General features: G+C 50.7%; 1 protein-coding gene across 2 annotated transcripts in view; it reads right to left on the bottom strand.

The window, feature by feature from the left end:
* LOC137414885 (gamma-aminobutyric acid receptor subunit beta-3-like) overlaps positions 1-16,851 on the bottom strand; it is a 354,704-nt gene that overhangs the window by 20,343 nt on the left and 317,510 nt on the right. Inside the window, exons 8-9 of one of the 2 annotated variants that reach the window (XM_078766743.1) lie at positions 3,711-3,946; positions 10-48 (exon numbers count right to left, since the gene is read on the bottom strand). In XM_078766743.1, coding sequence (XP_078622869.1) covers positions 10-48; positions 3,711-3,946 — 275 coding nt within the window. Of the gene's footprint in view, positions 1-9; positions 49-3,710; positions 3,968-16,851 lie in introns of both variants that reach the window. The other variant, XM_068100439.2, reaches the window with a different exon arrangement.

The raw sequence follows: 16,851 nt of genomic DNA, 5'->3' as shown, positions 1-16,851 counted from the left end.
GAGACTCACCATCTCAGTCGGCTGCTGTTTGCAGAGGCCTGTCTGTTTCTGTAGAAGTAAAACATGTTCCAGAAAGCATAAAAGTTTAGTGTAGATCATTAAACTAAACCATGTCATAAATTCAACCACCGAATAACTAAACGCAAACAGAAACGAAGGCAGAATAACAATTATCACCTTTCATCAACCAATGCAATTGCCATGCAGAAAATGGACGATGATGTCTGCCACAAACTATAATCTTTTACATTAAGTTAACTTTAAAAGGATCTTAACAAAGAAAACCAACAATATTTTTTATTCCAATGAGGCCTGTCCAATGACTTCCGTTTACTTTAATAAACTGCCTGAAGGAAGGAAAACTTCTCTCCTATAATCAACTGTAAAATTTCCCTACAAGCTGGAGGTTTTCTCAGATTGGATGGCTGTGGTTTCTTATATACAAGTGAAGCATGCTTGCACACTGCAAGCAAGTACTCAGGTGCATCCCACGTGAATACATAATAAATATAAGCTTTCAATATTTGATAATGTGGATTGTGAGAGAGCTTGTTATATTTGATGGAGTGGTTTGTGCTTGCATTCTGCAAGCAGTTGTATAACTCAAGGTATACACTCAAGTCTTGTGCCATCCCAGTTGTCACCTGAGAACATCAGGCCACAAACAGGTCACCTTGGCGTAACATTTGTTGCAAAAGGCCTGGAGCACTTTGAATGAAGGAGACCTGCTATCGAGAGACAGTGGAGGCAAGAAAGGCAAACCTGCCAACGTCCATCTCCGCAAGGACCAGTCTATACCTGCGATGTTTGTAGTCGACGCTGTGGGTCCCACATTGGTCTATACAGCCATCGCACAATGCTTAGTGAGCATGCCAACGAAGGGAAGAGATTCGTTGAAAACGACGGCTCACGCCATTATCATCACTAGGACGTGCCCGTACGTGGGTGCCCGTTCCTTGCCAAAAAAAAAAAAAAAAATGTCTTCGCCCATGCATGCATGGGCGTGCCCATGGGCCCATGGGCGTGCCCGTAAGTGCGTGATGTGACCGTACAATGAATGTATCGTCCCGACACCGCAGCTCGGATGGCGCTGCAGTTAATCGGGCCTGTATCGGCAGAGTTATTATAAACGTGTACTACAATCGATCGTACCTTACAACAATCAACACAGATTGCAACGTCAAATAAATGAATACGCTCTCAAATGTGCCGTCCGAGGCAGCGTCTGCTCGCCACGTTCAGCATCAGTACGTCGTCACTATGACTATCCGTAAGTCCGGAAGTGACGTCCTCATTTGACTGTCCGGGAAGGTCGCATATCGCAGTTACGATGAATCGCAAATTAGTTTTAATTAGTTTTAAAACATAGTTTAACGCCAACATAGCGCCAACATAGTTTGCCAACGTGAAATAAATGAATACGCTCTCAAATGTGCCGTCCGAGGCAGAGTCTGTTCGCCACGTTCGGCACACGTGATAGCTCGCTGCTCTCTGATTGGTTGAATCGTTTTTTGGACATAGCTCGGTAACTACTTCTCCGATTAATATGAAACCTTGAAAAGGCACATCCTCGGGTCCCCAGCAATATACCTGGCAAGTTTCAAGTATATCGGACCCGTGGTTGTCGAGAAACAGCGGTCACAGACAAACAAACACACAGACACACAGAGATTACTGGAATTATAGATAGATAACTCCAGTAAATTAACAAGTTATTATAAAATGCTCTTTAGTTAAAAGTTTATAACGAAAGTAATGTTCAATGTAGATACGCCAAAAGTTGTAAACAAGAGGCAGAAGAGATACGAGTTAGTGTTGCCAAGCAACAAATTTGAGTGTAAGCTCATTGTCTTGGATCACGTGCCCCACAGTGAGCAGACCTAGGCTGCACCAGCTGACTTTTATTTACGGATATTTTTCTGTAAGGGAATTTTCTGATGGTTTTGTGATTTTTCCTGGGGCGTTGGCTTCGAGTTGCATCAATATGCAAAACTTCAGTACCCACTTCAGTAATGGAGTCTGATCTTGAGTTAATGTCTTGTCGGGCTTGACCAGTTCAGTTCTCTCCAGGGAGGAGCTTCCACTCCACCCCGATGAGGCCTAATAAGCTGGATAAACGTGTGCGTGGATGTTCCCTCTCTGAGGTGGACTGGTCTATAAAATTGAGAACTACATTTTCTTGTGCCTAGTAGTCGGAGCCTATACAACTATTTTTTTTCCGAAAAGAGCCTGTAAAAAAAAAAAAAAAAATTGTCCGTGGCTGCTCACAGTGGTGTTTTGTGTACCACGGGCAGGTTCATGTGTGGCAGTCATTTCCTGTTGGTCAGGGTACACGCAGCAATAGCTGGTGTGGCACTTGCTTCCACTACAGTAATGGAGTCTGATCTTATTTGCATATATATGCCGGCTGGATGGCCAAGGCCCTAGAGGTATGCACATGCATCTCTAAGCTGTCTAGCCTGTGTTTGAATCTCGGTCAAGCAAAAGAAAAAAAACAAACTGTCATCCTGGTGTTACACAGGCAAGGTGATTCATCATAGGGTGTGCCGTCCTTCAGATTGATGTTAAACTGGGTGGCCCATCTGCCGGCTTTAGTTGGTGCATGTTAAAGATCTCACGGTCCTTCGGAGGAGTATGTGAGGTATCGCGAGCACCCTGGCCAAATTACAAACTCCTGCCCTAACTATTGCTGGATAGGCAAGAGCAAACCACCCCGTATAACCTTTGCCAAGAAACTGCTTCGGCAGCACCAACGCTCTGTAACAGAGTGTGGTACATCAGAATCAGAATACAAACACGTGCGCGCACATACCTATGGCCACATAGCCCAAATGTATGCACCGTCACCTTTTCCCTGTCTAGCCTGGGTTGGAATGTTGGTCCAGCAATATACTGTCATCCTGATGTTTCCCAGCATTTAATTGGACATTAACCTGGAGACTTATCTATCAGTATTTAATGTTAGTGTTTATTAATGATCCCTTGGTATCGTTTGCAGAAAATGGACACCTCCTTGTCCATTTTCGGTTTTCTGGCTATGCACCTTCAATTGAACAAGCCTGGTGGTGGCTTAGTGGTTAGGGTGCCGGCTTGGGATCCTAGGATCCTGAGTTCAAATCCTGGTAAATCGTTGAATTACCGCCAGGGGGGTTGACTCAGCCTGTCATTCTTCCGAGGTCGGCAAATTGAGCACCAGTTCACTGGTAATTCCCTGTGTGTCGCAAGAGGCGACTAACAGTGTTGGTGGGCAGGAAGGGGTAATTCCCTGTGTGTCGCAAGAGGTGACTAACAGTGTTGGTGGGCAGGAAGGGGTAATTCCCTGTGTGTCGCAAGAGGCGACTAACAGTGTTGGTGGGCAGGAAGGGCATCCGGCCATAAAACATTGCTTCAAAAAGAGAACCACGGTGCCCAAAAAAAAGGCCAACCCTTTGCGGGGAAGCGGTTCTGCTTCCTGCTCTGCAGGCTGCAGGCAGGAAAAGGCTCTGCGGGGAAAAATGGCCTCTAAAGGCGGTTCCTTTTTTCCGCCTTCAATTGAACATCTGACCCAGCCAGACAATGTTTAAAAGACCTAGGCCAATCATGCAGGCCAAACAATGAATTGGATAATATACATGGTTATGATGATGCTGATGATTTTTGCTTCGGCATGTGTTAAATGCAAGAATGATGCAAACAGCAAATTACCGTAACATTTCACATGTAGAACTTACCCCAAGAGCTTCAGCACGCACTCGTTCATATGTTGCCTTCACTGCAGCGTTTTTCTGCAGTTGCGGCCCCCGCCCAAAGAATATGTAGTTTACAAGCGCATACTCGAGCAGTGCCATGAAAACGAAGAAGAAACAACCCATGAGGTAGATGTCAATTGCCTTCACATATGGAATCTTGGGCAGGGTTTCACGCAGATGTGTGCTGATCGTTGTCATTGTGAGGACGGTGGTGATGCCTGGAACAACGCCATGTGGAACTGGGCATATAACATCCATAAACAATACTTACATTGTAGGACAAAAAAACACTCAATGTGCTGGCTCACTCATGAACAAGAAACAAACAGAATCTTTTAGAATTTTCATTCACGTACCATGGCTTAGGTCAAGGATATTCATACAACAAACAACAACAGGCATTTAAAGGCCATTTTCCCTGCTAGAGCGGGAGTTAGCCTTGCTGTCCCCATGACAATCTTCTCCATTTTGCCCAATTTTCTGCATCCCCCCTTGTTAACCCCCTTGCCCGCATTTCTTCTTCCACCATCTGTAGCCAAGTCTTTCTCGGTCTTCCCCGTTCTCTACTTCCTTCTACATTCATTTCCATCACTCTACTCAACCAGTCACTTCCTCAACCTCAACCTTCCTCAACACATGACCAAACCATCTCAAACTGTTTCTCTTCACAGCATCCATCACAGGCCTCCATTCCCATCATCTTCCACAATTCATCATTTGTCTTCCTCTCTCAACGATACTCCACACATCCACCGAACCATTCGCATTTCCACCCTTTCCAGCCTTCGTTGCTGCTCTACGTTCATTACCCATGTCTCGCTCCCATAAATCATAACACTTCTCACACATGCAGCATACACCTTTCCCTTCAGCTTCAACGCCACTCCCCTCCTCGTCAGCACGCCACTCAGTTCCCGAAACTTCTTCCATGCACATCTCACTCTAGCAACCGTTGCCGAGTCTGATCCACCTTCTCCATTCAGCATGTCTCCTAGGTAGCAAAATGTTTTCACACCTTCCAGCTTCACGCCGTCTCCAAGATCCAACTCAGCATTTCCTCCATCTGCAGCTCCCTCTGTGCACACCTTACACTTGAATGTAGCTGCCACACTGGTTAATGACCCTCTCAAACCATTACATTTTTGATGAACCCACTCTGCGCACATTGTACATTGAATGGAGTTCACGCCGACACCCTTCCTACACACAGCACATGGTCACTTCCCAGTTCTGTCCACCTCACCACATGCGGGGTTGTGGGGTAACACTTGCCATCACCTTCGTCTTTCCGATATTCACCTTCAGACTTTTTGTCTCCATACATTCCTTCCACTTGTTCATCTTCTCCTTCAGTCCATTCATACTATATATAATTTGAGAAGTGTCTGTGTTTGCTTGTTTGACCTCTTCATAGTGATGACCTCGACATACTGGAACTGGATGAACATAATAAAGATCGACTTGCCAAAAAAATTAATACTCCAGGAAGACGGATCTGCCACGTCTTTTAACATCAAGCTAAGTGTTTGTGTTTGACTTATAAGCAGTTATGAACCTCTCGATGGAATGAGTTGAAAATTGGCGGTTGTACTCGGGATACAACTCATCCACCAAGTTTTGTCATAACCCATCTACAACTTTTTGAGATATTGTGCTATACATCTTTTGGCCCTATCTCTCAATGGTGAAGAATCACTTTAGATTCTAGTAGCCGGATCTGGATCTTCACCAAAACCTAATTATTTCGTCCTTGTCACAGACCCAACCTATCCACTAAGTTTCGTCTGAATCTGTCGATAACTTTTTGAGATCTTCAGTGGCGGAGGTAAATGTACGCCAATTATCTGCATGAAAAACGATAGACATGGCAGAAGTGGGGGGGATGAATACATCCATAAGGACAAGCTATTTGCTAGTAATACATAATTATATGTGTTCTTCTCATTATGAGCCATTCATGCCGGGCAACAACTCTTCAGGGAATCACACCATTTCTGTCGGTATTGTGCTATGTAATTGAGTTGCGTCCAGGAGACTCTTGTGGTGCTCTACAGCTCGTCGTGAGTTCTCCCTTCACCTGCCCACCCTCCATTTTCCCTGTGGTCCCCACCGTAGTGTGGTTTTTACTATGTTATCATTCTCCATAAGTAATATGTAACCTATCCATTTCCATCTTCATAGTTTGATTTCCTCCATGATATTTCTCTTTCTTTTTATTGTCGCTGCTCTTCGTTTCTAGCCTGGTCAAGCCAGAAAATGCGTAGTTACAGCTGCAGATGAAAGACTCCACTTTCTGTGTGATCCCTTAATTCGGTAACTTTCCAGGAGTCACACGTATTCGAAATTTGGCAGAGAGGTAGTGTACAGTCACGTGAAAAAGTAAGTACACCCCATGTAAAGTTTTGACTTTTTCAACATATTTCAACATACAGCTATTTGATCTTCATTTCAACAATATTGACAGATAAAGGTGATATAATATAACAAATATCATGAAACATTTACATTTTGTAGTCCATTATATAATTTAAATAAACATAAATGCAAATTTCGCATGTGGAAAAAGAAAGTACACCCCTACATTTATCACTACTTCAAATACCGAAAATTAGAATCAGGTGAACGAGCTCAGGTGCAAATGATTAGAACATCATTAGAGAGGATCTTGGAGGAACCTGTCTTATTTAAACCTCAGACATTTAGTTTGGTTTGCTCTTTGTTGTTGAAGTGTGTGGCGTCACCATGCCTCGATCAAAAGAGCTCTCTGAGGCCTTCAGAAAGAAGGGTATAGATGCCTACGAGTCTGGGAAGGGATTTAAAAAGATCTCCAAACAATTTGAAATCAATCATTCGACTGTCCGGAAGATCATCTACAAGTGGAGAAGATTCCAAACAACTGCAAACTTGTTCAGGCCAGGCCGCCCCAGCAAGTTCAGCCCGAGAGCAGACCGCAAGATGCTGAAAGAAGTCTCTAAGAACCCCAGAATGTCATCACGGGACCTACAGGTAGCTCTTGCCACTGTTGATGTCAAAGTGCACGAGTCTACCATGAGAAAGAGGCTGCACAAATTTGATCTACATGGGAGGTGTGCCAGGAGGAAACCTTTGCTGTCCAGAAAGAACATCAGGGCAAGACTAAAGTTTGCCAATGAACACCTAGGCAAAGACCAGTACTTCTGGAACAATATGCTCTGGACCGATGAGTCAAAGGTAGAGCTATTTGGCCACAGTACCAGAAGACAAATCTCACTCTCTTACTATGTCTCTCCGAAAAGATCGACTGGACAACCCTCCCATCTACTTTCTCAACAATCCTCTCCAAGAAGTTCTGTCACTCAAGCTTTTGGGTCTCACTATCTGCCATGATCTTTCTTGGGAAAACCACATTTCCAAGCTGGCCTCCAAAGCCAGTCGCCGACTGGGCATCCTCCGTCGTGCGAAGTCCTTCCTCGGCACACCTGAGCTCCTCACCACATACAAGGCTTTCATCCGCAGCTCAATGGAATACTGTTCTCCCCTATGGGCTGGTGCTCCTGCCTCACACCTGGCTCGGCTTCACGCTGTTGAATCCAAAGCTTTCAAAATCATTGGAATCTCCCGCGATGAAGCTATCTCTGAGGGCCTTTCACTCACTCACCGCAGGCAGGTAGGTGGCCTTTCTGTCTTCTACCGACTCCTCTCCGGCCTTGCTCCCCCAGCTCTCTCTGTGCTCTGTCCCCCAAATATTCCTACAGGTCGCACAAGATCTGCCAGCAACCCTCTGATGGTTAAACTGCCGAAATCTCGGCTCTCTGCTCACCTTCACTCTTTCATTCCTCTTTTCTCCCGCCTGTGGAACAAACTCCCACACTCCCTTCAATCCCTCTCCTCCCTCCAGGTCTTTAAAACAGCTGTTCACCACCATCTCTTATCTTCCCCCATCCATAACCTTGATCTTTTCTACCCCCACTAATTCACCCCAGATCCACCTTGTTTGAAATTCCAACTTCTTTCCTGGAAATCCTGGCAGTGTCCATATGTTTATACCTCTCCCACCCCCCCCCCCCTTCACATGCCTCCCCCCTTCACATGCCTCCCCCCCAAAGCCCTCTCCCTCCCACAGATCTCTCGATGCCTCCATGTCTCTCGGTCCCTGCTCTCAAATGTTGTGTTTGTGTCCTTCCCCCTCTCTCCCCATCTTGTCTACCGCTCCCGATGTTATTTGTTTTATGTGTCTGTTTGTCTTTCTGTGTGATTAATGTTCGCTCTTTCACGAGCCTCGATCTTGTATACAAAAAAAAAAAGAAAAAAAAAAAAAGACATGTTTGGCGAAAACCAAAGACAGCATTTGACCACAATAACCTGATACCAACTGTGAAGCATGGTGGTGGAAATATTATGGTTTGGGGCAGCTTTGCTGCATCAGGGCCTGGGCAGCTCACCATCATAGAATCCACTATGAATTGTTCATTGTACCAGAAGGTGCTTGAGGATAATGTTAGGCCATCTGTCGGAGAGTTGAAGCTCAACTGAAGGTGGACCCTTGCAACATGAAAATGACCCTAAGCATACCATTAAATCCACTAAGGAATGGCTGAAAAGAAAGAAATGGAGGGTTCTGGAATGGCCAAGTCAAAGCCCGGATCTAAATCCCATCGAGATGTTGTGGGGGGGATTTGAAACGAGCTGTGCATGCAAGAAACCCCTCAAACATCGCACAGCTGAAAGAATTCTGCATGGAGGAGTGGGCAAAAATACTCCCAGTCGATGTCAGAGACTGGGAGACAGTTATAAGAAAGCCTACTTGAGGTTGTTCCTGCCAAAGCGGGCAATACCACCTGTTAGCTCTTTCACGAGCCTCGATTCAGTATACAAAAAAAAATAAAAAATTAGAGTCAAGGGCGTACTTACTTTTTCCACATGCGAAATTTGCATTTGTTTATTTAAATTATACAATGGACTACAAAATGTAAATGTTTCATGATATTTGTTATATTATATCACCTTTATCTATCAATATTGTTGAAATGAAGATCAAATAGCTGTATGTTGAAATATGTTGAAAAAGTCAAAACTTTACATGGGGTGTTCTTACTTTTTCACGTGACTGTATGTGACAAGGACGAAATGATTATATTTTGGTGAAGATCCGGATTCGGATCCGGCTAGTATAATTTTTCAAGTGATTCTTCACCATTGGGAGATAGGGCCAAAAACTATCTATAGCAGGATATCTCAAAAAGTTGTTGACGGATTTGGACAAAACTTGGTGGAGAGGTTGGGGGTGTGACAAGGAAGAATTGGTTCATTTTTGAGGAAGATCCAGATCCGGATCCGACAAGTAGAAGTTTTTGAGTGATTCTTCACCATTGAGTATGGGGCTAAAACCGACATATAGCAAGATATCTCAAAAAGTCATGGATGGATTTGGACGAAACTTGGTGGACAGGTTGTGTACGTGACAAGGACTAATCCATTCGATTTTGGTGAAGATCTAAATATGGATTCGGATACGATAATTATTTAATTATAAGTGATTCTTCACAATCGAGAGATCAGGTGAAAAACGGTATTTAAAAACGTTATGGACGAGTTATGACTAAACTTGTTGGATGAGTTGGTTAGGTGACAAGAACAAGCCGATTAGATTTTGTTTCAGTTCCAAACCCAGATCCGGCCTATCAGTGGGATACAAAATATGAACGGTCCAGCCTGGCGAAGGTACGTGCTCTACCAAGTGCTGCTATCGTTCTTTCACTTTAATGAATCCACGTCTTGCTTTTCGTATTCTTTGTAGCGTCTCAAACTCCAGTAGTGTTTAGTTGTCAGTGCTCATCAATCAACAATATCCCGTTCTGTTCATGACACTGGCCTCTATCAACAGGTGGTAAGAAAGAAGCCATAACTGAAAAAGACGCATCTGTAGCGGTTACCGCTGGATGCACACAATCGCCTTGCACCGGCCAGAACACGGCCAGACGCGCCTCTCCCGGGCATGCCCGGACTCACTGTTCCCGGGCACGCCCGAACCTCCCGGGCACGCCCGGTCTCGTCTTTCCCGGGCATGCCCGCTCTCGCCTTTCCAGGGCTCGCCCAGAGCGTCCGGGCATGCCCGCTATCGCCTTTTCAGGGCTCGCCCATAGCGTCCGGGCATGCCCGCTATCGCCTTTCCAGGGCTCGCCCAGAGCGTCCGGGCATGCCCCCTATCGCCTTTCCAGGGCTCGCCCAGAGCGCCCGGGCACGCCCAGCCTCGACCTGCCAGGCCGCAGCCAAACACGCCCGGGCAGGTCCAGACTCGCCTTTCCAAAACTCGCCCTTGACACCCGGGCATGCCCGGTATAGCTTTTGCCGGGCAAACTTCCCGACATAAATGTGTATATATATTGCTGCCCGATAAACGGGCTTGTCAGAATACCTGAGCTGTTTTGTTTCAAGAAAGCAACTCGGACGAATTCCGTCTTTGGTCGCGTCAATTCTTTCGACTCGCGTTGGAGCGCAGTTCCTTCATTGGTGACCTACCGACATGGATACGGCAGTGACGCTTAAACTGCCTACCTTCTGGGAGGCTCACGCGGCTGTTTGGTTCGCTCAGGCGGACTCTCAGTTCGCCCTGCGAGGCATCACCGCAGACGACACCCGCTTCCACCATGTTGTGGCGGCGCTCGGTTCCGCCACCGCGGCCCGCGCCTTGAGCCTCCTCGAGCACCCGCCGGCTGCTGACAAATACGACGCGCTGAAGACACTCCTCCTCGACGCTTTCGCCCTCTCACCGGCAGCACGCGCACGGCGCCTGCTCGCTCTGCCCGAGCTCGGCGACACGTGCCCGTCCGAGCGCATGGACTATATGCTCTCGTTGCTCGGTGAGCACTCTCCGGATTTTCTGTTCCGCGAGTTGTTCCTTCGCCAGCTGCCTCACCCGGTACGCCTCGCCCTGGCTGGCACGTTGATCACGGATTCCTGCGCCCTCGCCTGGGAAGCCGATAAGATCTCCTCGGCGGGCCAGCACATCGGCGCGGTTACCTGGAGCCCACCGCCGTCCGAGGCGACGCCCACGAAGCCCGAGCGCCCTGCGCGGTTGGAGGCCGAACTGCCGGTGCAACTGGCGGCTGCCACGCCGCACCGCCCGCTTCCGACACGACGGCCGGGGCCTCCACCTGACCGGGCGTGGTGTTATTACCACGCCAGGTTCGGACACAAGGCTCGGACGTGCCGGCCCCCGTGCACTTTCGGCAGGTCGGGAAACGGCCGGGCCGGCGTTCATTCCCAGCCATGAGCGCCGGCCACTCGGGCAACTTGCTGTTTATTCGGGACAAAGCGTCTGGGCGGCGTTTCCTGTGTGACACCGGCGCCCAACTGAGCGTCATACCCTCCTCCGAGCAGGACAGGCAGGACGCCGTTTGCGGCCCCTCTTTGGTCGCTGCTAATGGCTCGGGCATACGCACTTTCAGCCCACGCGTCGTCACCCTCTGCTTCGGCAGCCAGCGTTTTCAATGGACTTTTGTTACTGCCAGCGTCCCCGTGGCTTTGCTGGGCGCCGACTTCCTCTGCGCGCACGGGCTGCTGGTTGACGTCAAACGACGTCGCCTTGTCCACGCCGAGACCTTCAGCTCCCTGGCGTGCACAATGAGCAGCTCCGCGCCGACCGAACTGGCGTGCGCCCTCCCGGCAGCGAACGAGTTCGCTCGCCTGCTCGCGGAATTCCCGGCCCTCACGCGGCCGACGTTTTCGGCTGTCGCGGTGCGGCACGGGATCGAGCACCACATACCCACTACGGGCCCGCCGTTCTACGCCAGGGCCCGCCGCCTCGACCCGGCCAAGCTCGCCGTGGCAAAGGCCGAGTTCGACGCGTTGGAGCACCTCGGCATCGTGCGGCGCTCCGATAGCGCGTGGGCCTCGCCACTGCACATCGTGCCAAAGCCGGGGGTTGGATGGCGCCCGTGTGGTGACTACCGCCGTCTCAATGACGCTACCACCCCCGACAGGTACCCGATCCCGCATATTCAGGACTTTTCCGCCCGTTTGGCGGGACGGGTCATCTTTTCGAAAATTGACCTGATACGGGGCTACCACCAGGTACCTGTCCGGGCGGCCGACGTCCCGAAGACGGCCGTCATCACGCCGTTTGGCCTGTTCGAATTTTTGCGGATGCCGTTTGGCCTCAAGAACGCGGCCCAGGCGTTCCAGCGTTTGATGGATGGCGTGCTGCGCGACCTGCCGTTTCTTTTCGTCTATCTGGACGATATCCTCGTCGCCAGCACGTCCCGCGCCGAGCACCTCCTCCACCTCCGAACACTGTTCGGTCGCCTCAGCGAGCACGGCTTAATTGTCAACCCGGTCAAATGCCACTTCGGCGCGACGACGGTTGACTTTTTGGGCCACCGCATCACCAAGACCGGGGCCGTGCCGCTGCCGACCAAGGTCGAGGCCATCACCACGTTCCCGCGTCCCCGTTCCATCAAGGCCCTCCAAGAGTTCCTCGGCATGGTGAATTTTTATCACCGATTCGTGCCCCGCGCTGCTCAGCTCATGCGGCCCCTTTACGAGGCCCTCCGGGGCAAGCCGGCCAAGCATGACATTGTTTGGTCCACGGCCATGGACGCGGCCTTCGCCAGCGCCAAACGGGCCCTCGCCGACGCAACGCTGCTGGCTCACCCGGTGCTCAACGCGCCCATCGCCCTCACTACGGACGCCTCCAACTACGCGGTGGGCGCCGTCCATGAGCAATGGGTGGACGGGGTTTGGCAGCCACTCGCTTTTTTCAGCCGGCAACTCCGGCCGAACGAGCTCAAATACAGCACGTTTGACCGGGAGCTCCTCGGTCTACACCTGGCCGTCCGCCATTTCCGCCACCTCCTGGAGGGCCGCCCGTTCACGGCTTTCGTCAACCACAAGCCGTTAGTCTACGCAATGGCTAAGGTCACGGAGCCGTGGTCGGCCCGCCAGCAGCGCCACCTCTCCGCCGTGTCGGAGTTCACCACGGACATCCGGCACGTCGCCGGCAAAGACAACGCCGTGGCCGACTGTCTTTCTCGGGCCAGCGCGAACGCGGTCCACCTCGGCGTGGACTTCGCGCTCATGGCGGCCGACCAGACCACCGACGCCTCGGTGCAGGCACTCCGTGCGGTGGACACGGGCCTCCGCCTGGCCGACATTCCCTTCGCGGGCACCGTCCTGCTCTGCGACGTCTCCCAGGGCCAGCCTCGCCCCATCGTGCCCGTTTCCTGGCAGCGCCGCATCTTCGCCTCCATCCACGGCCTTTCTCACCCGGGCCGGAAAGCTTCTCAGAAGCTGGTGTCGGCGCGTTTCGTCTGGCACGGCCTTCGACGAAACATCCGCGACTGGGCCAACGCCTGCACGGCCTGCCAGCGGGTCAAGGTCCACCGCCACACCCAGGCCCCGCTGGCACCTTTCGCCGTGCCTGAACGGCGTTTCGACCACGTCCACGTGGACCTGGTGGGTCCCCTGCCCCCCTCGTGGGGGTTCACCCACCTGCTCACCATGGTGGACAGGACCACCAGGTGGCCGGAGGCCGTGCCCCTCACCTCCACCACCACCGCCGACGTGGCGCAGGCGTTCATCGCCACCTGGGTCGCGCGCTTCGGCGCACCAGCGGACATCTCGTCCGACCGCGGCCCACAGTTCACGTCTGAGCTTTGGGGCGCGGTCGCCCGTCCGTTGGGGGTCACGCTGCACCGCACCACGGCCTACCACCCCCAAGCCAACGGGTTGTGCGAGCGGTTTCACCGCTCCATGAAGGCCGCACTCATGACCGGCCTTCAGGACGACGGTTGGGCCGACCGGCTGCCGTGGGTCCTTTTGGGCCTTCGCACGGCCCCCAAGGAAGACCTCCAGGCGTCCGCCGCCGAGCTCGTCTACGGCCAGCCGCTCCGCGTCCCGGGCGAATTCGTGCCCGACGCTACCAGTCCCTGGTCCGCCGCTCGCCAGCGCTCGGACCTCCAGGAGGCCGCCCGACGATTTGCCCCCATGCCGACGTCCCGCCACGGTGGCCCCCAGTCCTACGTCCCCCCGGCGCTTTGCACAGCGGAGTACGTCTTTGTGCGTCATGACGCGCACCGGGGGCCACTCCGGCCGCCGTACGACGGGCCCTTCCGGGTCCTGCGACGGGGCGACAAGTCTTTCATCGTCGACTTCGGCGGCCGGCCGGACCGGATTTCTGTGGACCGCCTCAAACCGGCGCACATGGACGTCGACCGACCACCACGGTTGGCCCTTCCTCCGCGGCGAGGCTGCCCCCCGTCAACTGTTCCCCCCGCTCGACCACCCACCACCACGTCGGACCCCTCCTCACGACCCTCCAGGGGTCGCTTCGGCCGGGTCATCCAGACCCCCCTTAAATTGACCCTGCCGGTGCAGGTCGATTCTGGAGTGGCGTGTGTAGCGGTTACCGCTAGATGCACACAATCGCCTTGCACCGGCCAGAACACGGCCAGACGCGCCTCTCCCGGGCATGCCCGGACTCACTGTTCCCGGGCACGCCCGAACCTCCCGGGCACGCCCGGTCTCGTCTTTCCCGGGCATGCCCGCTCTCGCCTTTCCAGGGCTCGCCCAGAGCGTCCGGGCATGCCCGCTATCGCCTTTTCAGGGCTCGCCCAGAGCGTCCGGGCATGCCCGCTATCGCCTTTCCAGGGCTCGCCCAGAGTGTCCGGGCATGCCCGCTATCGCCTTTCCAGGGCTCGCCCAGAGCGTCCGGGCATGCCCACTCTCGCCTTTCCAGGGCTCGCCCAGAGCGCCCGGGCACGCCCAGCCTCGACTTGCCAGGCCGCAGCCAAACACGCCCGGGCAGGTCCAGACTCGCCTTTCCGAGGCTCGCCCTTGACACCCGGGCATGCCCGGTATAGCTTTTGCCGGGCAAACTTCCCGACATAAATGTGTATATATATTGCTGCCCGATAAACGGGCTTGTCAGAATACCTGAGCTGTTTTGTTTCAATAAAGCAACTCGGACGAATTCTGTCTTTGGTCGCGTCAATTCTTTCGACTCGCGTTGGAGCGCAGTTCCTTCACATCTAAAAGCTCGTATGGAGTTTGTGAAAAAGCATCTTAATGATACTGCAGGCATGTGGAGAAAAGTTTTTTGGTCAGATGAGACAAAAATTGAACTTTTTGGTCTAAATTCAAAGTGTTGCGTCTGACGCAAGCCTATCACTGCACATCACCCATTCAACACCATCCCTACTGTCAAACATTGTGGTGGAAGCATCATGTTATGGGGCAGGCTTTCATCAGCAGGGACTGGCAAGTTTCTCAGGATAGAAGGAAAAATGTACGGTGCAAAGTACAGGAGAATCCTTTACGAAATCCTGCTCGAGTGAGCTATGAATCTGAAACTGGCTAGGAGATTCACATTCCAGCAGGACAATGATCCAAAGCACAAAGCTAAAGTCACAGTGGAGTGGCTGAATAAGAAGAAAATAAATGTTGTTGATGAGCACAGTCAAAGTCCTGACTTGAACCAATTTTAACATTTATGGCGAGACTTAAAGATTGCAGTCCTTTGACGATCTACATCAAACTTAGTAGATCAATAGTGATTTTCACGTGAAGAATGGGCAAAGATTTCACCATCTCACTGTCCAAAGTTCATAGAAACCTACCCCAAAATACTCAACACAGTCATTGCTGCAAAAGATGCTTCCACCAAGTACTGACCTAAGGGGCTGAATACTTTTGCAACCAGTTAATTTTGATTTGTACATGTTTTTTGCAGGTATTCCTGACATGTAACATCCTTAAACTATCACAGTGTTTAGTTTGATCTCTTCAGTTATGAATAAAAATGTTACTTTGGAAACATTGTTCTACATAATTCATCTAAATGTAGCATTATTAGTAGAGAGTGAATACCTTTGCAGGCCATTGCATATATTTTGTCAAACCTCATAGCTTGGTAAAGCAATAAAGCGCAGTTCCCATCCCATAACAGCCGAAACGGCATGATCTGTAAGCACTAATGTCCGTCTGCCACACAAGAACATTACCTCTGCTTTACTGCCTCACCAACCAGAAGGTGGGTTTACGTTCGGGCAATAACCAAAATATGGCCCTTCCCACCCGATAAATGCATCATGGTATTAAACGCCATGAGCACATGCGTACAGCTTCGCTTCTTGCCCTGATAGCTTCAGCAACACACGCTCAAGTCTATTTTAAAGACCGAGGATTAAAGGTCACAAGTAAAGGATAGTGCAGTCATTGACCATGGGTTTGCCCTCGTTAATCCTCGGTCTTTAAAATAGACTCGAGTGTGTGTTTGTGTGTTAATTTGAGAAATTTCTGAGGTTATCCAAAAGACGCAGCTCAGTCAGTTGTCGTTGCGTTAGCAAGGAGGTCCTTGGGTGCGAGTCCCGAGTTGAGTCAAAATTATTTCACACTAGCCACATGCAGGAATTTATTCCTGTTTATTAAATTTCTAAATGAGATTATCATCTCGAATACACATATTATACAAATACACACATGTTCGGTGTCTGCCTAGCAGGCACATAAGACGTCGGCCATGATAAAGCAGTTAGTAAGAAATTTCTGAGGTTATCCCAAAGACTGCTAAGAGGGCAGTTGCCGCATTAGTGTTGGGGCCCCTGGGTTTGAGTCAGACTTCTTTCACACTACACACACCACACACACACACACACACACACACACACACACACACACACACACACACACACACACACACACACACACACACACACACACACACACACACACACACACACACACACACACACACACACACACACACACACACACACACACACACACACACACACGTGGTTGGGAGTAACTAATTAGTATCTGTAATTTGGTGCTCCAACCTAATGAGCGAATGTCATGACGTCATCGCCACGTATGTCCGCATTGCCTGCCAAGCTTCGGAGGATCCATCAAGCAGTGCGTCATTATGGAAGCCACCATTATGGATGCCTCTCGCAGTGCGTCACATTAGGTTGGAGCACCAAATTACAGATACTAATTAGTTACTCCCAACCGCATCCAGGTCAACTCCATATAGTGAGTGGATAGCAGAGATAATATTACCGTGTGGCAGGCAGTGCTTATCGCTCCCAGTAAGGTGCAGCAGTAGCTGTATAGGACACCTTACTGGTGGTTCCCTACTGATGGT

Source organism: Myxine glutinosa, chromosome 12 (assembly GCF_964187855.1).
Source record: "Myxine glutinosa chromosome 12, kmMyxGlut1.1, whole genome shotgun sequence".
Lineage (NCBI taxonomy): Eukaryota > Metazoa > Chordata > Myxini > Myxiniformes > Myxinidae > Myxine > Myxine glutinosa.
This window is presented reverse-complemented; position numbering and strand designations above follow the sequence as displayed.